The sequence below is a fragment of the Ahaetulla prasina genome, chromosome 16, assembly GCF_028640845.1.
Source record: "Ahaetulla prasina isolate Xishuangbanna chromosome 16, ASM2864084v1, whole genome shotgun sequence".
Taxonomy (NCBI): Eukaryota; Metazoa; Chordata; class Lepidosauria; order Squamata; family Colubridae; genus Ahaetulla; species Ahaetulla prasina.
The window spans coordinates 5,149,736-5,173,231 of NC_080554.1; the positions used below are offsets into that span (position 1 = coordinate 5,149,736).

The window sequence follows — 23,496 nt, forward strand, 5'->3', positions numbered from 1 at the left end:
CTCTTCATCCTCCCTACCAGCACTCTCTTTACTAGCCCCGATGACGTTACCTAGTTGGGTCATGAAACGTCTCGCAAGAAAGCCGCCAAGCTGAAGAGGGCACCGAAGGCCCCACCTTTCAACCCTGAGCTGCAGATATTCTCGTTTATTCTTCAAAGTTCCCTAGGAGCACAACAGAGTCTCAATGTCGCATCTCTTGTTGACTCATTAAAGCCGCAACATCTTTCTCACAAAATTGACGGCATGTTTTTTTCCCCTCTCTTGTCGTGTCCCACTCCTCCGCTGACGGCTGGGTCAGGGAAATCCGAATCAGGCGTGCCTCTGCAGCTCTGCCAAAGTCCTAGCAAAGTCCTCAGGGCAGGCAGGAGACCAGAAAGTGACTTCAGCAAGATATGTTTAGACTTTGCCTGACTCAGGGAATGCCAGAAAGCAGATCCTTTATATAGGCCATGGGGTGTGGCTCCATGACTCAGCACTTATCCAGGCCTGCCCCTCCCTTCCTTCTGACGCCGCCGCCTATCAATTCTTCTGAAGCGAGGGTCACTCCAGTCGGCAGCTGTTGGTAATTGACCTCCCTCAGGCTCACAAGCTGTGGGGGAGGGGGAGGGGTCTAGTTGCTCCATTTGCCTGGGCATGGAGCCAGGGCTGGGGCCGGGAGGTGCTTCCTCCTGTCTGGGCATGGAGCCAGGGCTTAGGCATACTAGGACATTCCTCAGCGTTCGGAAGCAGATAAGAAGGCCCCGGCTGCGGTGAGAGCGGGCAAGACACAACATCTCTGCTGCTGTTTTTCAGAAATGGATTGGAAAACGTCACACAGCCTTAATGCCTACTTTCTTAAGACAACGTTCCAACTGAACTGAACGAGAGCTTTCCAAACTCGGCAGTCAACATCTGTTTGCAACAGACTCTTCTTCTGACATTACTCTCAAGGAAAAACACACAAAACCTACACCCACACACCCTCGCGAACACACACACACACACACACACACCTCCGATAAATTGTCAAGTTTCTCAGAAAACGACGTTGTTGCGATCGATAGAAGCAGCTCTAAACCTTTTAAGCTGCTAAAGACTGTTTTGCATTCTTGGGAGATTTTCCCGACTTTTAAAGGTTACAGCCTGCTAACGTTTTTTGGTTACGATTTGTGAAAAAGGAAGAAAAAAAAAAAAGCTTCGGGAGAAAAATAGAAAAATATAAATTTTCTTCTGCCGTTATATCGATTAACAGATGGCCAATGTGGCTTCGGCAGAAGACGCATTAGAGCTACAGTTCCATCCCTATAGATTTATCCTTAAAAAGTTGTTTAATGGAAAGTTATGTCGGTTTACAACTAGTTGTAAGCCCACTCTGTAAGGAGAGGTGAATAAATGAGGACCCAGATTGCTGGGGGGGGGGAATACAGATAGTCCTTGACTTACGACAGTTTGCTTAGTGACTATTCAAAGTTATGTCAGCACTGAAAAAAGTGATTTATGACCATTTTTCACACTTATGACCATTGCAGGAACTCCCGTAGGTCATTAAATTTACTGTACATTCAGACTCTGGACAACTGACTCACATTCATGACGGTTGCCCTGACCCAGGGTCTTTTGCAACCTTCCGATAAGCAAAGTCAACATGGGGACGCCAGATTCACTTTAACATGCAGGGATTCACTTAACAACCGTGGCCAGAAACGTCATGAAAACGGGGCGCAAAACCCACTCGGCAAACGTCACGCTCAGCCACGTCGATTCTGGGGCTCGATCTGTGGCCGTAAACCGAGGATTACCCATACGCTGACTGCAAACTGCTTATCTTCCATTACTGACTCCTGAATCTCGGTTTAGTGTTGATCTTAATCTCTCCGCATGCAAAGTCGGAGATTCTGGAAAACGAGGGAGCTATTTTCATCGCGTCTCCATGAGAACTGACCAATCTTTTGCAGTGGAGTGGTGGCCATGGCGATTGAGAAGTAGATTTTCAGGGTTCCGACCGATGCCCTAATTAAATCACGAGTCTTGAGCCAAGCTTCAAAAGAAATCCAGTCATTTATTAGGAGCTTCACCTCGGCAGGTTCCCAAGTGAAGCCAGCTCTGACCCTACGTAATTTACGACCCAATTATCCTGTTTTCCCCCCTCCCCCCAGGGTGTGTCATCAATCACATTCGCCAACAGAGCAATTTTGCGGATTGTAGAGGTCACTCCCCTCTGGTTGCTGCAGGTATCCCTAGGATACAGCCTTGAGGGAGATAAGTGGTGGATGTGCATCTGTCTTTGGCTGCTGTGCAGCTTCGCCAGTTTCACATCCACTCTGGCCTATGGAAACTCAAGAGCAGGCAAGGGATGCCTTGCGAGTTGACATTGATATATATAATTTTTTTTTTTGCAGGCTTGCACTCGGATCTCTTCCTTCGGCAGAATATTGGAAAACAATATTAACATTTTACAGAGCTGCTCTAAGCCGGTTTCCCCGAGGCCCGCCTGCCTTTCCCTTTTCCCAAATTGCGCTTCATCCGGGCGGATTCGTTTTCCTCAATTTGATTCCTTCCCCATCTCAGTTCTGACGGGCACCCGTTTTCTCTCTCTCTCTCTCTCCCTTGCTGGGTAATAAGCAATGTTTTCTCTTTCCCCCTCCCCTCTCCGATAGCCCTATCATCCTTCCTTGAAAATTCCGCGCAGGAAGGCAAGTGTTTCAAGGTTCATTATTCACCCTGCTTTTTTTTTTTTTTTTAAATAAGATGATAGGAAACGTCCCAGGTACGTTCCAGCTGCCAATTCTGGAGCGCTTGAATCGAAGCCAGCATAACAAACACCGCGAAGCACACTTGATTGATGAAGGCCTTGACAAAAATCATCCTCTCCTTGTCTCTCTGTCTAATTTCCCTCTCGGGAGGCATCAGCGATGCTGTTCGTCCCTCGTCGGAACCGAATCGTCCAATTAAGCCATCTTATCGCTTCAGAGGCTGGCACCGTTTCCCAACCCCTAATCGGATTGCACGTAAAACGGCTGTTAATTACACTTCCTTTCACGAACCCTTGGATGCAATTTATAGGGGAGTCCTCTACGTACGATGGCAATCGAGCCCAGCGTGTCAGGGTTCCAAGTAACAAACCCAATGCAAACAAAACTCCGAAGCCGAGGTGCTCTTCAAAGTCCAAATTGATTGGGCGTCTCATTTTGGCACATCGGGTGAAAACCTGATTCTGAAGGTCCCGAGGTTTTCCCCACCCAAATTAAAAATCAAAGTTCTCTCCCCCTGCCAAGAGTCCACATATCCGTCACATTGCCCAACCAGGTCACAGTCCCAACTCCAGTTGGCTTCACTCCACGCCTCCCCCAGCACCTGGTGGGAACGTCCTTGCTTACCAGGAAAAAGAATTTTATTTTGGCTACAAGTCCCCAGCTATCTCCATTCCCTCCTCCCCATAATCCCATTTCCACAGCTCCAACCAGCCTCGCTGTGGCAGCCCTGAAGACGCTCCAAAAATGGCTTCAGGCAGTGGTGAATTACTACCGGTTTGTGCTAAAATCTACTGGTTCGGCGAACTGGTAGTTTTAAAAAAAAGCTACCGGTTGGTCCGAACCGCTATTTCCGACAATTAGCTGTGCTGTGCGATTTAGAAATCCTGCTTTCTAGCGAATCTAAATCGTGCGGCACAGCTATTCCTCCCCCCTCGCTGTTCTACTTACCTTCAAATGGCTCCTTTTTCTGTGCGAAGCGTGCATTTGGTGTGCACTGTGCATGCGTGCGCAGCGTGCATTTGGTGCGCACTGCACATTTGCGTGGAGTGTCGATTTGGTGCGCACTGTTGCATCCGCATGCAGTGTCACCCAACCAGTTTTCATGCCTAAGGCAGAACTAGAACTCACTGCCTCCAGGTAATTGCCCTTCTTAGTCTCCCACTTTCTAGCTTGGTGCCTTAACCCCGCAGACGAAACTGGCTCTCTTGCCCTTTTTAACAAGCGCTTCGGGGATTATGGGTGCTGTATTCCGACACGGATGTGGCATGCCACGGAGCAAGCATGGGCAAGACTTAATGGGTGTTTCTTTCTCGTCTCTCTCTTCTTCTTTTTTGCCAAGTTGCAGTCTGCAGAATCAACCCTCCTTCGTTCCGATGCCAAATTGCTCATACGGAGTCTGGATTCGGGCGGTCAGCAGATTCCCCATCTGATCTCTCTGAAAGAGTCATGATAGATGAGGGTCCTTCCAGCCCCCATTTAAATCCATTTAAATCTTTAAATCAAGCGGTATTCTCATCCGTTTGAAGATCTCAGTCGGTCCGGACCCATCAATATGCTCCCCCTCCCAACTCGTTTTAATGGGATTGATTTTTCTAATTGGCGCTAATCAGACGGATATTCTCTCAGTTTCTCTTCTCTTCCTGTCTCCACCTTCCTGCTAGGTTTCGAGAAGGTGTAAATGTGCAACAAAGATGATTAGGGGACTCGAGGCTAAAACATATGAAGAACGGTTGCAGGAACTGGGTATGCCTAGTTTAATGAAAAGAAGGACTAGAGGAGACTTGATAGCCATGTTCCAATATCTCAGGGGTTGCCACAAAGAAGAGGGAGTTGGGCTGTTCTCCAAAGCACCTGAGGGTAGAACAAGAAGCAATGGGTGGAAACTGATCAAGGAAAGAAGCAACTTAGAACTAAGGAGACATTTCCTGACAGTTAGAACAATTAATAAGTGGAACGACTTGCCTGCAGAAGTTGTGAATGCTCCAACACTGGAAATTTTTAAGAAAATGTTGGATAACCATCTGTCTGAAATGGTGTAGGGTTTCCTGCCTGGGCAGGGGGTTGGACTAGAAGACCTCCAAGGTCCCTTCCAACTCTGTTGTTATATTATAAGTTGCATTGCATTAAAAGTAGACCTGCTGTCATCAAACCATGTATTTTATACATTGATAAAAACAATAGATACCTCCAAAAATATCGTAGACTAGTATTCTTCCCACAGATGAGTTAAATAAGAACTTTGAACCTGCACTAGATTTTTTTTTTTAAAAAAAATAATTGCTTATTAAGGTCTGCCCACTCCCAACATTTCCCCCCCCCAAAAAAAATCTCTATCTGGGTTGAGATTGGGTCATTGGTCCGAACGAACGTATATTTCCCTGTGATTTGTTATGCGGGACTTGGCACAGATGCACAAAATTTTGGTGGGTGTTTAAAACCGAGTTTTATCAGTTGTCTTTTGCATTCAAGGGCTTTTGCTATTTTCTATACAATCGTTCCAGGTTCTGAGATTTCTGTTGTGGGGGTCGGGTAGGAATTCAGAGCAGGGTTTTATGGGTCCTAAAAAGCTCTTAATTTCTGTAAGGGGTGACATGATAGCAATCTTCCAATGGGGCCTCTGGTGGCGCAGCAGACTAATGCAGTCTGTTATTAACACAGCTGCTTGCAATTACGGCAGGTTCAAGTCCCACCAGGCCCAAGGTTAACTCAGCCTTCCATCCTTTATAAGGTAGGTAAAATGAGGACCCAGATTGTTGGGGGCAATAAAAGTTGACTTGGTATATAATATACAAATGGATGAAGACTATTGCTTGACATAGTGTAAGCCGCCCTGAGTCTTCGGAGAAGGGCGGGATATAAATTAAAAAAAAAAAATATTTGACAGGCTGCCTCAAAGAAGAAGGGCTCAACCCAGGGGTAATATCCTCCTAGTTTGGACCGGATCGCCCGATCCGGTAGCAATGACGGCAGGTGGTTTGGAAAACCGGTAGCAAAAATCCCTGGTCCCCACCACCACCTGTGCCCAGCTGAGCTACGCCATGGTCAGAGCCTTTTTTTTTTGACTTTTAAAAAGCATTTTTTAAAAGGTAAAAAAGATGAAGCCTGCTAGGCAAAAAATTATTGGTGGGGAGTTCGTGAGAAAGAGTGCGAGAGAGAGAAAGAAAGGAAGGAAGGAAGGGAGGGAGGGAGAGAGAGAGAGAGAGAAAGAGAGAGAGAGAAAAGTAGAGGAAGGAAAGAAAAAGAAAGAAAGAGAGAGAGAGAGAGAGAGAGAGAAAAGGAGAGGAAGGAAAGAAAAAGAAAGAAAGAGAGAGAGAGAGAGAGAGAGAGAAAAGGAGAGGAAGGAAGGACTACAAACCTGGCACTAGACACAGCTTCAGAGGATAATCCAGGGCTGGAAGGGACCTGGAGGTCATCTAGACCAACCCTGCTCCAGCAGGACATTGTTAGTGAGTTTCTGTCTTCTGATCCCTCAGTCACATGGCCCCCCCCTCAACAAGCCACGCCCACAGAACCGGTAGGAAAGAAATTTAGATTTCGCCACTGGGTCAGGCTATTCTCCAAAGCACCTGAAGGCAGGACAAGAAGCAATGGATGGAAACTCATCAAGCAGAGAAGCAACTTAGAACTCAGGAGAAGTTTCCTGACAGTTAGAACAATTAACCAGTGGAACAACTTGCCTCCAGAGGTTGTGGATGCTCCAACACAGGGAATTTTTAAGAAAATGTTGGATAACCATTTGTCTGAAGTGGTGTAGGGTTTCCTGCCAGGGCAGGGGGTTGGACTAGAAGACCTCCAAGGTCCCTTCCAACTCTTGTTAGTCTCTTATCTGATCGGAATATAGAAAGGAATAATAATAAGGATCTCATTCAAGAAGCTCGCTCAGCCTGCAGCAGTGTAGGGTTTCTTGCCTGAGCAGGGGGGGTTGGACTAGAAGACCTCCAGGGTCCCTTCCAACTCTTGTCATTCTGTATTCCGTAATAAATATATAGTCATTAAACGAGGTAGCCGAAAGGGAGACAACCTTCTGTATTTTCCGCTTATCCTCTGCCTTTGTTTGTCCTTGTGCTGTCTAAGAGCATAATCAAGATTTATTCAGTTCCTTTGTCAAACCACAGCTAGGACGAGTTCCGGATGCACGAGTTAAATGCTGGTGCTACAGAAATACGATCCCTTGCTCTGATCCATGGAAAGGGACCTGGCACTGGGTTGAAACACAAGCGTTTAGCACACTCGGGAGCCAGTAACAACATTTTTTTAAAAAAAGAAAAAAAAAATTTGCACGCACAAGAGGTTGGAGGAAAAGGAGCCCAAAGATCTCAAATTTAAGGTTAAGCTTTCCTGCTAACGTTGCAATCCTTGAAGGTTTGCCTGTGTTCATTTTACGGATGGTGAGCCACCCTTAAGAGTCGCCTCTCGGATGGCGTATGAATTTCATAACCCATCAATAACAATCAATAGAACTCAGCTCTCGGTAGCTACGTGGACGTGTGGACTGTAGCTTTTTCAAGTAGTCTTCGACTTACAACCATTTGTGCTTAGTGACCATTCGAAGTTGCAACAGTACTTACAAAAGGGACACGCACCGTTTTTTTCACATTTAACTTTTTTTGGGGGGCAGCATCCCCGTGGTCCGCGTGATCCAAATTTGGACACTTGGCAACTGGCTCATGTTTATGACGGTCGCAATGACCCTCCGGGTCACGCGACCTTCTGACGAATTCACTTAACAACCAGGTTGATAATTTAACAACCGCAGGGGTTTCGCTCAACAACGGGGGCAACGGGCCAGAGCTCACTTAATAACAGTCTCGCTGAGCAACACAAATTTTGGGTCCCATCGTGGTCGTAAGTTAAGGGCCGCCTCTATTCCAGTCTTAATTTTAGGAAGGATTGTGTGGTGTGACCCCTACAACTATTTGTAGGAAATGAGAAGGGGGATGCATAAGGAAGACAGGGACATCTGATAATGTTTTGATCGAGTATGATAAAGGAAAGCCCCCTTCTGAAATAAATAGGATAGGATAGGATAGGATAGGATAGGATAGGATAGGATAGGATAGGATAGGATAGGATAGGATAGGATAGGAACAGGAAAGAATAGGATAGGATAGGATAGGACAGGACAGGACAGAATGCAGAATGGAATGGAATAGAATAGAATAGAATAGAATAGAATAGAATAGAATAGAATAGAATAGAATAGAATAGAATAGAATAGAATAGAATAGAATAGAATAGAACATGGAGTAGAAGAATAGAATAGAATAGGATAGACAGACCAGAACAGAACAGAACAGACCAGACCAGAACAGAACAGAACAGAACAGAACAGAACAGAACAGAACAGAACAGAATAGAATAGAATAGAATAGAATTCTTTATTGGCCAAGTGTGATTGGACACACAAGGAATTTGTCTTAGGTGTCTATGCTCTCAGTGTACATAAGGAGAATAAAATACATTCATCAAGAATAAAAAGATACAACAGTAATAGTCATAGGTTGCTAATAAGCTATCAAATCGTACTAGGAAACAAACAAAAACAGTATAAATTGAAAGATACAAGCAACATGGTTATGGTAATAAATGGGAAGAGATAGATACTAGTAAGGAAGAGAAAAAGAATAGTAACACAGCCTTCGTAAATTATTTGACAGTGTTGTGGGAATTAGTTGTTAAGCAGAGTGATGGCATTGGGGGAAAAAACTGTTCTTGTGTCTAGTTGTTCTGGTGTGCAGTGCTCTATTGCGTCGTTTTGAGGGTAGGAGTTGAAACAGTTTATGTCCAGGATGCGAGGGATCTGTAAATATTTTCACAGCCCTCTTTTTGACTCGTGCAGTATACAGGTCCTCAATGGAAGGCAGGTTGGTAGCAATTATTTTTTCTGCAGTTCTAATTATCCTCTGAAGTCCGTGTCTGTCTTGTTGGGTTGCAGAACCAAACCAGACAGTTATAGAGGTGCAGATGACAGACTCAAATCATTCCTCTGTAAAACAGATACGTTTTAGTGAAGCTAGGTCTCCTTTGCTTCTTAAGCTATCCTCAATGCATGACCGTCGTTTAAATGTCAATAAACAGCCGAACAGTCCAATTTTCTACTGGAAAACAAAACCAAAGCGCTGAATTTGAACAGCGAACCGGCTGAATCCTGAGCCAGGGAGTTGGACTAGAAGATCTTCCAGGTCCCTTCCAACTCTGCTCTTCTGAATCGATAACGTGTGATTCGCAAACCCTCAACCTTTTCCCCTTCTGTTACCAGGGATGGCTCTGCTGTGGATATTTTAATATTTAATGCCACAATTACTGTAGCAGTTCGCTATTTAATATTTACTGCGGACCGGGGTCTTGTTTCCCACGCTTTGCTGCTAGGGATTTATTAATTATTATTATTATTATTGTTATCATCCTTGTCGGGAGCAAACCAGCTCGGTGCGGCGCTAGAACAATTTTTTTAAAAAAATTTGCATTTATATCCCGCCCTTCTCCGAAGACTCAGGGCGGCTTACACTATGTCAAGCAATAGTCTTCATCCATTTGTATATTATATACAAAGTCAACTTATTGCCCCCAACAATCTGGGTCCTCATTTTACCTACCTTATAAAGGATGGAAGGCTGAGTCAACCTTGGACCCGGTGGGACTTGAACCTGCAGTAATTGCAAGCAGCTGCTGTTAATAACAGACTGCATTAGTCTGTTGAGCCACCAGATCCCCCAATTAATTAATTAAAGCAGGCCATTCTGCAATATAATTTTGAGCGTTTGGGAAGCCTGGCTGAACTTCGTGGAGGCAACCTTAGAATCTAATGCGTACGTCAACCCAGCCAAAAAGAGAGAGAGAGAGAGAGAGAGAAAAGAGGATGGGGGGGGAGAAAAAGAAAGGCTTGCTTTCTTATAATTTATTTATTTTTTTAAGTCAAATGTCACTGCGATCAGGAGTCAAGAAAGCATGAACCGGCTCCGCAGACATTACTGGAAACTCATCTGAGCGTGCAAAACATTTTTGGGCGTATTGACGGAAAACTGACACTAATTCCTTTAGAGGAAGAAATTGAAAAGAAAACCTATCCTATCCTATCCTGAACTCTGTGACTGGTAATGGGATTTTAAGAGAAACCGGCTATTCATGGTATATTAAACAGCCTTTCCTCCCCCCTCCACCCCTTGAAGTAGGCTGTGTTTACCGTTACCGATATATTTTTGGCGGGGTTGGGGGGGAAAGGCTCTCATGTCACCTCTGAAAGCACAGGGGAAAAAAAAAAAGAAAATTAATAAGCATTTTAACTGCAGGTAGTCCTTGACTTACGACCCATAGCTCAGGCCAACATTTCTGTCGCTATGCGAGACAGTTATTAAGGGAGTTTTGCCCCGTTTGACAATCTTCCTGGCCACCGCGGTTAAGTCGATCGCTACGGTGGTGAATAGAATGGAGCTCCCACCACTTCATTCCTCTGATCGATTGTTCCATCGGTCAGGAAATTCCTGCTTATTTTAGACTGGTTCTCTCCTTGAAAAGCTTCCATCCATTGCTTCTTGTCCTGCCTTCAGGTGAATAGAATAGAATAAAATAGGGACAGGACGGGACAGGACAGGACAGGATAGGATATAAATAATAGGATAGGATAGGATAGGATAGGATAGAAATAATAGGATAGGATAGGATAGGATAGGAACATTAGGATAGAATAGAATAGAATAGAATGGGATGGGATGGGATGGGATGGGATGGGATGGGATGGGATGGGATGGGATGGGATGGGATGGGATGGAATAGAAATAAGGGTAGGATAGGATAGGATAGAAATAATAGGATAGGATAGGATAGGATAGGATAGGATAGGATAGGATAGGATAGGATAGGAACATTAGGATAGAATAGAATAGAATAGAATGGGATGGGATGGGATGGGATGGGATGGGATGGGATGGGATGGAATAGAAATAAGGGTAGGATAGGATAGGATAGAAATAATAGGATAGGATAGGAAAGGATAGGATAGGATAGGATACTTAGAAATAGGATAGGATAGGATAGGAACATTAGGATAGAATAGAATAGAATAGAATAGAATAGAATAGAATAGGATAGGATGGGATGGGATGGGATGGGATGGAATAGAAATAAGGATAGGATAGGATAGGATAGAAATAATAGGATAGGATAGGAAAGGATAGGATAGGATAGGATAGGATGAAATAGAATAGAAATAAGGATAGGATATGATGGAATGGAATGGAATAGAATAGAATAGAAATAAGGATAGGATAGGATAGAAATAATAGGATAGGATAAGATAGGATAGGATGAAATAGAATAGAAATAAGGAATAGGATAGAATAGAAATAATGGAATGGAATGGAATGGAATAGAATAGAAATTAGGATAGAATAGGATAGGATAGAATAGAATAGAATAGAATAGAATAGAAATTAGGATAGGATAGGAAGAATTAGAAGAGTATAATTAGAATTAGGAACAGAACAGAACAGAACAGAAGAGAGCTGGAAGGGACCTTGGAGGTCTCCTAGTCCAGCCCCCTGCTCAAGGAGAACCTATACCATTTCAAATAAGTGACTGTGAAATCTTGGTTCCCCATCGTGAAAAGCGATCACACGACCTCGGGATAATGCAACCGTCATAAATACGAGTCACTCACTAAGCGTCTGAATTTTGATCACATGACCACGGGAATGCTGAAAGGGGCCATAAGTGTGAAAAACGGTCAGGAATCACCTTTTCCGGCGGCGATGTAACTTTGAACAGGCACTAAGCGAACCGTTGAAAGTCAAGGAGTACCTGTAGCATTACTTTATTCCTCCGCGCTGTAAAGAGTTGGAAGTCAACGGGTTTTTTTTTTCTTTCTTTCTTTTTTCCCCCTCCTTTTCTGGACCCTTCCTTCCCTTCTGCACCCCCCCCCAATCTTTTTCTCACTCTTTCTTTTGCATTTTAGCTCTTGATAAACTTTCAAAAGCCCAAAGAATTTCCAACAAAATGTGCCGCAGCCACTTCGTGAAAGGACTTTCAGACCCGACAGTTCAGAGAAATCGGTTTTATTTATTTTATTTTTTTCTGCCTTGAACACAACGCTGTGAAGGACTTTGCAATCTCTGGGGCTGGTTTTGTGATGCTGTTGTTGAGTCAGATTTGACTTTGTTTTCCACTTTTGGGAATAAATTAGGGAGGTTCTTAAACTGGGGAAGTGGGGGGTGTCTGGCTTTTCAAATCCTACAGAGAAAAATCTGCCTAACTAATGATTTACCCCTGAGCCAATTATGGTAGGTTAGCTTTGGAGGGTCAGTATCTCGGTTTAATGTCCCGCATAATATTTTCTCCCTAACCTGAATGTCCTCCCCAATCCTTGTTTGATGTCTTAAGATCTCGTCTTTTCCTCTTCAACCTACTTTACAAGAGCGATAACATCAATGTCTTTTTCTCAAGAATAGAACGCACTTGAAATTTGGGGGGGTCTTTGCGGCATATTTAATTGTGACGTTCGTTGGCTGTACGTTAAGCCAACTTTCTCAGCTCGGGCGACAGTTCTTATCCTTGTTACCTGTTGGCCTGAAGATGGTGTGATGCAGTGTGATGCCTTTTGAAGGTATACCAAAGTGGATCAACTTAGTGGATTTCCATAAAAGCACCTTATCTTAGTGCTTTTCAGGCGTATTAGAACTAGTCTAATAATCTAGTTAAAAGGGACGCGGTGGCTTAGGGGCTAGGACGTTGAGCTTGTCGATCGAAAGGTCGGCAGCTCGGCGGTTCGAATCCCTAGTGCTGCCATGTAATGGGGTGAGCTCCCGTTCCTTGTCCCAGCTTCTGCCAACCTAGCAGTTTCGAAAGCACGTAAAAATGCAAGTAGAAAAAATAGGGACCACCTTTGGTGGGAAGGTAACGGCGTTCCGTGCACCTTTGGCATTGAGTCATGCCGGCCACATGACCACGGAGACGTCTTTGGACAGCGCTGGCTCTTCGGCTTTGAAACGGAGATGAGCACCGCCCCCTAGAGTCGGGAACGACTAGCACGTATGTGCGAGGGGAACCTTTATCTTTTACCTTTTAATAATCTAGTTAGTCTAGAGAAAAGAAGGCATAGGGGGTGACATGATAGCCATCTTCCAGTATTTGAGGGGCTGCCACAAAGAAGAGGAGGGGTCACCTTAATCTCCAAAGCACCAGAAGGCAGGACAAGAAGCAATGGGTGGAAGCTAATCAAGGAGAGAAGCAACCTGGAATTAAGGAGAAACTTCCTAACAGTGAGGACAATTCCTTGATGGAATGGCTTGCTTCTAAAAGTTATGGGTGCTCCATCATTGGAGGTTTTAAAGAAGAAATTGGACAACCATTTGTCAAGAATAGTATAGGGTTTCCTATTTGAGCAGGGGGTTGGACTAGAAGACCTCCAAAGGCCCTTCCAACTCTGTTATTCTGTTAATGTTCTCTGTTAAAAGAAAAGGGGGAAAAAAAAGAATGGAAGCTTATCCAAGAGAAATCCAACCTAGAATTAAGGAGAAATTTCCTGACAGTGAGAACAATTAACCAGTGGAACGACTTGCCTCCAGAGGTTGTGCGTCCTCCCATCACTGGAGGTCTTCAAGGACACAGCCATTTGTCTGAAATGGTATAGGATCAGGGGGTTGGACTAGAAGACCTCTAAGGCAGGGGTCTCCAACCTTGGTCCCTTTAAGACTTGTGGACTTCAACTTCCAGAGTCCCTCAGCTGTCATGTCCCCCTCCCCCTCCGATGACCGGGTCTGGGAAGTCTGTATCAAGCGTGGCCACGAAGCCTCTGCAGCTTTGCCAAAGTCCTTTCAGATTTCTCAGGGCAGGCAGGAATCCAAGGTGTGACTTCAGCAAACCAGATGAAACTTTGCTTGACTCAAGGAATGCCAAAAAGCAGATCCTTTATATAGGCCATGGAGTGTGGCTCCATGACTCAGCACTTATGCAGGCCTGCCCCTCCCTTCCTTTTGCTGACATCGCCTCTCAGATCTCCGGAAGCGGGGATCCGTCCACTGTGAATTACCTTCCTCCTGATCTGCTGCCGGCAATTCTAGCACGTGGCTGGCTTCGTGCTCACACGCTGTAGGAGTGAGGTTTGTTTGTTCATTCCTGACATTCTGTCCGGGCATGGTGCCAGGGCTGGGGGCTGGAGGCATGCCAGGCCGTTCCTCTTCATTATCAGACTCTGAATCGGATAGCAGGCCCGGCAGGAGGAGGGAGGGGCCTGGCTGAGGAGAGGAGTTGAAGTCCACAAGTCTTAAAGGGACCAAGGTTGGAGACCCCTGCTCTAAGGTCCCGTCCAACTCTGTTATTCTGTAATTCTATGAACTCTTTGAAACCGCTTGGAACTTTTTTCCGGGCTGGGAAGTAACGTTGAAATGCTGTTTAAAAACAATGACCCGAATGAACTAATTGAGCATATTGGCCCACAAACATATAAGGTCTTCCTTTTAAGATTCCAGCGTTCTCCATTTTTCGGGAGGGGAATAGAATTGGAGGTGACAAATAATTACAAACTCCCTTTTGGCCCGTGCGGTACAATTGGCCTTCTATGTATTTAAAAAGCGACGTTGGAAGACGTGTTTTTGAATCACCGCGCGTTGCTGCCAACGATCCTGGTTGCGTTCCAAGTCACACCACGCTCCGTGCTACTTTTTAAGACTTTTCTTGTTTTAATTAACAAATTAAAATGAAAAAATGAAAAATTGCTGGAGAGGGACAGGAGTTCTCCCACCTCAGTGTTTGCCTTTTCTTCTTCTTCTTCCTCTTCTTCCTTCTCCTCCTCCTCCTCCTCCCCTTCTTCTTCTTCTTCTTCTTCTTCTTCTTCTTCTTCTTCTTCTTCTTCTTCTTCTTCTTCTTCTTCTTCTTCTTCTTCTTCTTCTTCTTCTTCTTCCTCCTCCTCCTCCTTCTCCTCCTCCTCATCCTCATCCTCCTCTTCTTCTTTTTCACCTTTCTGAAAAATAAATAAATAAATAAATCTGAGTTTATATTATGGCGGGGCGGTTTTGCGGGAGGAGAAGGGCAGCTGAGTTTCATGCGCCGGCGTTTTAAAATGAACAGCATGTATCTTACAAACTGCGTGGGAGAAATGTGCTTTCTACGGCTCCTGGGCTGCTAAACATAACGCTAACACTCGATCTCGCTGGATGAGCGCCAGTTTTCAAAGCAGGTCAGGCTGGAGAACGGAGCCATCTGTCCGGTGTTAAAAACTCAAAACCACCAGCGGCGGCAGGCAGGGGAGGTGTCGGTTGACTGCAATCAATTTATGGATGCGGAGGCTGCTGTCTTGTGCGGGGGTTCACACGCTATCCCACCCCTCCTCCCCACCCCACCCCATCCCCGTGAAGGAAGGACGGAGAATCTTTCTGCAGAAATGGCTCAGCAAGGCCGCACGTGAGATACCCTGTACCCGGTTACGGTCACCATGATAGAAAGAAGGTGTTGAGGCTCCAGAAAGAGTGGAGAGAAGAGCAACAAAAGAGGATTAGGGGCTAACTAAACCATGTGAAAAATGGTTGCAGGAATTGGGGATGCCTGAGCAGGGGTTGGATTAGAAGACCTCCAAGGTCCCTTCCAACTTTCTATTTCTGTTTCTATTCTATTCCATCCTTTATTCCATTTCACTCCACTCCATTATTCTATTCTATTCTATTCTATTCTATTCTATTCCATTCCATTCCATTCCATTCCATTCCATCCCATCCCATCCCATCCCATCCCATCCCATCCCATCCCATCCCATCCCATCCCATCCCATCCCATCCCATCCCATCCCATCCCATCCCATCCCATTCTATTTCTGACTTTTATTTTTATGTGCCTCTGGTGGCTCAGCAGACAGTCTGTTATTAACAGCAGCTGCTTGCAATTACTGTAGGTTCAAGTCCCACCAGGCCCAAGGTTGACTCAGCCTCCCATCCTTTATAAGGTAGGTAAAATGAGGACCCAGATTGTTGGGGGCAATAAAAAGTTGACTTTGTATATAATATACAAATGGATGAAAACTACTGCTTAACACAGTGTAAGCCGCCCTGAGTCTTCGGAGAAGGGCGGGATATAAATGTAAATAATAATAAAAATAAAAAAATAAAAATGTGTAATGCAAATTGTCAAGTCACTATGGTCACTAATGTACCCGTCGCTTTTGTAGCTACGTAGATGACGTGATCAGTCGCATTGACCGAATGTTTCCGGAGATGTCTATTCACCTGTCTCGGCCCAACGGGACTTCTGCCATGTTGCTGGTGAGTTAAAACTTCATTGTTGTTGGTGTTGTTGTTATTGTTGTCACTTTTGCTGTTGTTGTTTATAAACCTTAGCAATCTAGCGGCGTTGTTGAAAATATTGCTTCAAAACGTGCGGGGCGCCCTATGCATTGCTGAGAAACGATATTTCTGACGCACGTCGCAAATGCATCAGAATAGTATATGGTATTTATCTAAACTAATAACAGAGTTGGAAGGGACCTTGTAGGTCATCTAGTCCAACCCCCTGCCTAAGCAGGAGACCCTACACCGTTTCTGGCAGATGGCAGTACAGTCTCTTCTTGAAAGCTTCCAGGCAACTTCTGTTCCATTGGTTTTATTTGTTTGTTTATTTTGTTGAATTTATTTGCAACCCATCTCACTGTGGAGCTACTCTGGCTGGCTTACAACAATAAAATGGAAAATAGATAGATAGATGGATGGATGGATGGATGGGAGGGAGAGAGGGAGGGAGAGAGAGATGAGATATTGTAGATAGAAATATAGGTAGATGGATGGATGGATGAAGATAGCTAGATAGCTAGATGAATGATAGATAGATGGATGGATGGATGGATGGGAGGGAGGGAGGGGGAGAGAGAGAGAGAGAGAGAAAGATGAGATATTGTAGATAGAAATATAGGTGGATGGATGGATGGATGGATGGATGGATGGATGGATGGATAGATAGATAGATAGATAGATAGATAGATAGATAGATAGATAGATAGATGGATGGATGGATGGGAGGGAGGGAGGGAGAGAGAGAGAGAGAGAGAAAGATGAGATATTGTAGATAGAAATATAGGTGGATGGATGGATGGAGATAGATAGATAGATAGATGATAGATAGATAGATAGATAGATAGATAGATAGATAGATAGATAGATAGATAGATAGATAGATAGAAAGATGAGATATTGTAGATAGAAATATAGGTGGATGGATGGATGGAGATAGATAGATAGATAGATAGATAGATAGATAGATAGATAGATAGATAGATAGATAGATAGATAGATAGATAGATAGATAGATGGATGGATGGGAGGGAGGGGGAGAGAGAGAGAGAGAGAGAGAAAGATGAGATATTGTAGATAGAAATATAGGTGGATGGATGGATGGATGGAGATAGATAGATAGATAGATAGATAGATAGATAGATAGATAGATAGATAGATAGATAGATAGATAGATATAATAATACAGATAGTCTACGACTTACGATGACAATTGAGGGCCAAAATCCCTTTGGCTAAGCGAGACATTTGTTAAGTGAGTTTCACCCCGTTTTACGACCTTTCCTGACACCGTTGTTCAGTGAACCCCCGTGCAGCGGCTAAGTTAGTAACCCAATTGTCAAGTGAACCGGGCTTCCCCAACAGCTTTGCTTGTCGGAAGGTCGGAAAAGGGAGTCGCATAATCCAAAGGCAGTGTCGCCGTCATAAGTACGAGTCAATGGCGAAGCCTCTTTTGATCACACGGCCAGAGGGATGGTGCAGTTGTCGCAAGTGTGAAAAATGGGTCGTAGCCTATGTCCCTTTTTTCAGCGCCCTTGTATCTTTAACTGGTCATTAAACGAATGCGTTGTAAGCCGAGGACTAATTTTGGAAAGAAACGAAATAATCAAACACTGTTTAATCAAACAAAAATGCCTATTTAGCTCTATTTATTTTCAACTCAAGGCCGTTTCCAGGAATGATGTCTAGACTGCCCTGAATCCGTTTTTTTTCCCCCCTTTCCTTCCTTCTCTTCAATATATGTGAAAAAAGCTGAAAACTTACAGTAATTCTCACATTTCCCAAATCTCATTGATGCAAAGATTTCTCTGTGTGGCCAGTTTTAAAAACAAAAGAGTTTTCTTTCTTTTCCCCCCCCCCCAACTTTCTCAAGAAAATCGTTAGCAGGATGCTTATCTCTGGGAGAAGTTACATCACAAGAAATCTATTCTAGTTTGAAGTAACCTTTGGATAAAGGAATAATCTGTCGTAACTTTTTGTCGTCTGTATTGATTCTGGTCTCCATATATCTCTGGTAGAAAACAGAGCAGTTTTTTGGAAAACAGTATGTTTTTCTTTATTAGTTTATAATATAAAAGACAAAAAGACAACAGAAAATAAGGGAGGGAAAGGAGAAGGGAAAAGGGGAAAAAGAAAGAAAAGGCATTGATTTCTGCCTCTCTTTGGTGCAGTGGAATAAGTTAATAGTATCAAATCTTCCTTCCTTCCCTGCCCTTCCCTGCCCTTCCCTTCCTTCCTTCCCTTCCCTTCCCTTCCCTTTCCCTTCCTTAGCTTCCTTCCTTTCCTTCATCTCATTTCCCTTCCTTCTTTCCCTTTTTCCTTCCTATTTTCCTTTCTCCTTTCCTTTCCTTTCCTTTCCTTTCCCTTCCCTTCCTATCCCTCCCCTCCCCTCCCCTCCCCTTTCCCTTCCTTCCTTCCTTCCTTTCATCTCATTCTTCCTTCCTTCTTTCCCTCTTTCCTTCCTATTTTTCTTTCTCCTTTCTTTTCCTTCCTTCCCTTCCTTCCTTCCTTCCTTCCTTCCTTCCTTCCTTCCTTCCTTCCTTTCATCTCATTCTTCCTTCCTTCTTTCCCTCTTTCCTTCCTATTTTTCTTTCTCCTTTCTTTTCGTTCCTTCCTTCCTTCCTTTCCTTCATCTCATTCTCCCTTCCTTCTTTCCCTCTTTCCTTCCTATTTTCCTTTCTCCCTTCTTTTCCTTCCTTCCTTCCTTCCTTCCTTCCTTCCTTCCTTCCTTCCTTCCTTCCTTCCTTCCTTCTATTCGTTTTCAGTGACTCAATTCAAACAATAAAGAATTGATGCTTTTGGTAACTGATCACCTCCAAGCCTTCAACTCTGGGGTTCACACCTTATAAGAACCGCGTGACCTCCAGATTCACCTTGAAACGTTGATCTGTTTGAAATGGTCAGAGATCAAACCGAAGCATTTCTCCCCCCCCGCCCCTCGTCCCGCCCCCTCTAAATTCTGCTTGGGCATCTCTTCTGCCCTTGCTCTGTTTCCCCCCCCCCCGTCCTTGGATTTCATTCTCGGTTAATTATGTATTTTGCTTTGTCTTTTATTTATAAGATACTGTTTATCGAAGGGTAGCATATAAATTCTTAAGTTAAGCCAAATGTGACCTGACTTCTAATGTTCCTTCACTCCGGGGCTACATAAATAGAAGTATTTGCAATGTGATTGGGTTTTTCCCCACCAAAGGTTGTGCTGCAAGAAACCGGGACTTGCACTTTACAAGAGCTAAAAATGACAAGCCGTAAAATTTTTGAAGAGATTTCTTCAACTGCATAAGCAGAACGATGGGACTTGTAGCCCAAATTCACCAGCGAGACCATAAATTGCCCCGTCTTCTAATATGTTGTCTCAGAGAGTTTCAGCCAACTCAGGCACCTACCACAGATTAAAAAAACTGAATTTTCCATAGCTGCCTGTTTAACCTTTTCCTTCCTGATAAATTGCTGAATCACCGCTCATTGCACAAATACGATGTGCAATTTGTTTAGTGACCATTTGAAGTTACACCGACACTGAAAAAAAGACTGTTTTTCACACTTAACGACGATGGCAGCAGCCCTGTGGTCATGTGATGAAAATTCAGGCACTTGGCTACTAGCATGTAGTTATGATGGTTGTAGTGTTCCAGGATCATGAAAGGAAAGGAAAGGAAGAAGAGAAGGAAAGGAAAGGAAAGGAAAGGAAAGGAAAGGAAAGGAAAGGAAAGGGAAGGAGGAAGGGAAGGAGAGGAGAGGAAAGGAATGGAAAGGAAAGGATGGGAAGGAAAGGAAAGGAAAGGAAAGGGAAGGGAAGGGAAAGAAAAGAAAGGAAAGGAAAGGAAAGGAAAGGAAAGGGAAGGGAAGGGAAGGAGGAAGGGAAGGAAACGAGAGGAGAGGAAAGGGATGGAAAGGAAAGGAAAGGAAAGGAAAAGAAAGGAAAGGAAAGAAAAGGGAAGGGAAGGGAAGGAGGAAGGGAAGGAGAGGAGAGGAGAGGAAAGGAAAGGAAAGGAAGGGAAAGGATGGAAAGGAAAGGAAAGGAAAGGAAAGGAAGAAGAGAAGGAAAGGAAAGGAAAGGAGTATTCACTTAACAATTGTATGATTACCTAACAACTGCAGCGATTCACTTAACAATTGTGGCAAGAAAGGTCATAAAATGGGGCTTAACTCACTGCAACAGTCATAAGTGTGAGGCCTGGTTGTAACTCACTTTATCCAGTGCTGTTGTAACTTCAGTCACTAAAAGGATGGTTTTTAAGTCAAGGACTATCTGGAATTGTGACAGTTGTCGTAAAATTATCTGATGGGGTGTAGCGAGCCAATTTGGTCTAGCATTTAAGCACCAGACTAGAAAGCAGGAGACTTTGGGCCAATCACCAGGAGACGGTAAATTCTAGTCCCACCATAGCCATGAAAGCCAACTGGGTGACTTTGGACCAATCACCAGGAGACTGGGAGTTCTAGTTCCACCTTAGGCATGAAAGTCAACTGGGTGACTTTGGGCCAATCACCAGGAGACTGGGAGTTCTAGTTCCACCTTAGGCATGAAAGTCAACTGGGTGACTTTGGGCCAATCACCAGGAGACTGGGAGTTCTAGTCCCACCATAGCCATGAAAGCCAACTAGTTGACTTTGGGCCAATCACCAGGAGACTGGGAGTTCTAGTTCCACCTTAGGCATGAAAGTCAACTGGGTGACTTTGGGCCAATCACACCCAGTTGACTTTCTAGTCCTGCCTTAAGAATGCAAGCCGACTGGTTGACTGTGGGCCAATCACCAGGAGACGGTGAATTCTAGTCCCGCCTTAAGCGTGGAAGCCAACTGGTTGACTTTGGGCCAATCACTAGGAGACGGTGAATTCTAGTCCCGCCTTAAGCGTGGAAGCCAACCAGTTGACTTTGGGCCAATCACCAGGAGACGGTGAATTCTAGTCCCGCCTTAAGCGTGGAAGCCAACTGGTTGACTGTGGGCCAATCACCAGGAGACGGTGAATTCTAGTCCCGCCTTAGCCACGAAAGGCAACTGGATGACCTTGGGGGGGAGGGCCAGTCCCTCACTCTCAGTCCAACCCACCTCGCAGGGTTGTTGTGGGGTAAATAGGTGGAAGAAGGTATGTCGGAGACGTTTGCCACCGCGAGTCGTTTATTTTTTAAAAAAAAAAGGAACAAAGGCAGGATACAAATAACTGAAATAAAATTTGCCAGCTTGCCTTCCTTCTTGGCAGTTACCTGCAGCCTATTGCCAAGGGAGGGAGTGGCCACGGGGGGGACCTCATCACCTGGCTTTTAATATCAAGGAAATCACTCCCGGCTTTTGATTGATGTTGACTTTCCAGCAGGCAATTAAGGCAGATTAATGAAAGGTAAATTCCAGCCTCTCCATATTTTTCCCTCCTTTCCCCCCCTTCCCGGGAAAAAAAAAAGAGGGAAGAAAGAAACCCCTTGTAGAAGGGCCTAATTATCATGTTTGTTTGTTTAGCCGCTAATGGCTTAATTGCAGCCTATTCCTGCTATTTACAAATAGGCATCATTAGACGAGAGAGCGGGTTGGCTTGATATAACGATAGCGTAAAGCTGGTCACAGCGGCTGAAGAAGAATGATTAGAAAAATAACTAGGAAGAAAGTGGGTGGTTTTTTATCCCGGCTGTTGATTGCACAAATAGGGTTTTCAGCCAATTAAGAGGACATAGCAGAAAAGGAGCAGGAGGGGGGGGGGGGGAGAAAGAAATTAAATAAAAATTGGCAGCTCAGATGGCTTTGGCAAGATTTAAACTGTTGTCATCTTTGGGGTAGCCAGCCCGTGTTTAAACAAAACCGTAGAAATGGCGGTGGACTTTAGGAGAAACCCTCCCATGCTACCACCTCTTACAAATACTAGGCAACACAGCGTCAACAGTAGAGACCTTCAAATTTCTCGGTTCTATCGTATCTCAGGACCTAAAACGGACACCCAACATCAAAAACGTCGTCAAAAAAGCACAACCCAGACTGTACTTTCTGCGCCAACTCAGGAAGCTCAAACTGCTGATCCAGTTCTACAGAGGAATTATTGAGTCTGTCATCTGCACCTCCATAACTTGTCTGGTTCGGTTCTGCAACCCATTACTCCCATATGACGTGAAAATCCAAGTCCGTCAATCCTTTCAATTCAAGGGTCATTTTGTCCATCTCGGCGCAATCCAATACTTTTTTAATTATTAAATCTTCAGGGGGTATAATTGAGCTTCTCCAACATTGCGCTTAAGGCCAATCTTGCTGCAGTTGTCATGTGTAGAATAATATATGTTGGCTTTTTTTCATATTTCCTTTTCATTATTCCTAGAAGAATAATGGATACAGGAAGCCTGTTACTTCCTGTATCCAACAACAACAACAACAACAATAATAATAATAATAATATCAGAGTTGGAAGGGACCTTGGAGGTCTTCTACTCCAACCCCCTGCCCAGGCAGGAAACCCTACACCATTTCAGACAAATGGCTATCCAACATTTTCTTAAAAATTTCCAGTGTTGGAGCATTTACAACTTCTGCAGGCAAGTTGTTCCACTTATTGATTGTTCTAACTGTCAGGAAATTTCTCCTTAGTTCTAAGTTGCTTCTCTCCTTGATTAGTTTCCACCCATTGCTTCTTGTTCTACCCTCAGGTGCTTTGGAGAATAGTTTGACTCCCTCTTCTTTGTGGCAACCCTTGAGATATTGGATGTATTTTCATCTATGTATTTTCATCCAATATTTTTTTTTGCTTCGGAGATTAACTACCATGTATGAAAGAAGGTACCTTGCTTCTGTCCACATTTCCAACAATTGGGATTTAAATTTGGGTATATTTTTGCCAATCTAAAAGGTGCCAAATACCAACGATTTATTTATTTATTTATTTATTTTATTCAATTTTTATACCGCCCTTCTCCCGAAGGACTCAGGGCGGTGTACAGCCAAGTAAAAAATCACAGTATCAATATTAAAAGAGATTAAAACAAACATATTATAAAGTGGCCAGATTTAAAACGAATTAAAATATTAAAATATAAATAACCCAATAAAATTTTAACCCAATAAAATTTTAGGCCAGTCCCTTCGGCGAAAGGTCCGAAGATCAGGCACTTGACGTAAACCAGGGGGAAGCTCATTCCAGAGCGTGGGAGCTCCCACAGAGAAGGCCCTTCCCCTTTGCCGACCTGGTTAGTTTGTAATTTCTATTCCAAATTGTTTCCCAATCTTCAATATTTTGCCCAACATTTTTTGCCCAAGCTACTGTAGCTCCCTTTACTATGTCTTTGGCTCTGTCGAATTCTAGTAAATAGTTGTAAATTTTGGTTATTAATTTTTCATCCGGGCCAATCAATATTTTATCCAGTTGTTGTGGCAGCATTTCAATTCCTCTACTCTACTCTTCTTCTATTCACGAAGAATCTCCAATCTTTAGGAAAGCTGAGCTCGGGAATCTGGGAATCTGGAACGCCTCCTCCTCCTCTTCACAGTTGGTATAGAATAGAATTATTTTTTTTTAGAAT

General features: G+C 44.0%; 1 protein-coding gene across 2 annotated transcripts in view; it reads left to right on the forward strand.

Annotated features, from left to right (window-relative positions):
• Positions 1-23,496, forward strand: part of MED27 (mediator complex subunit 27) — a 121,880-nt gene that overhangs the window by 57,685 nt on the left and 40,699 nt on the right. For both annotated transcript variants that reach the window (XM_058159467.1, XM_058159466.1), the window contains exon 4: positions 15,883-15,976. In XM_058159467.1, coding sequence (XP_058015450.1) covers positions 15,883-15,976 — 94 coding nt within the window. The remainder of the gene's footprint in view (positions 1-15,882; positions 15,977-23,496) is intronic.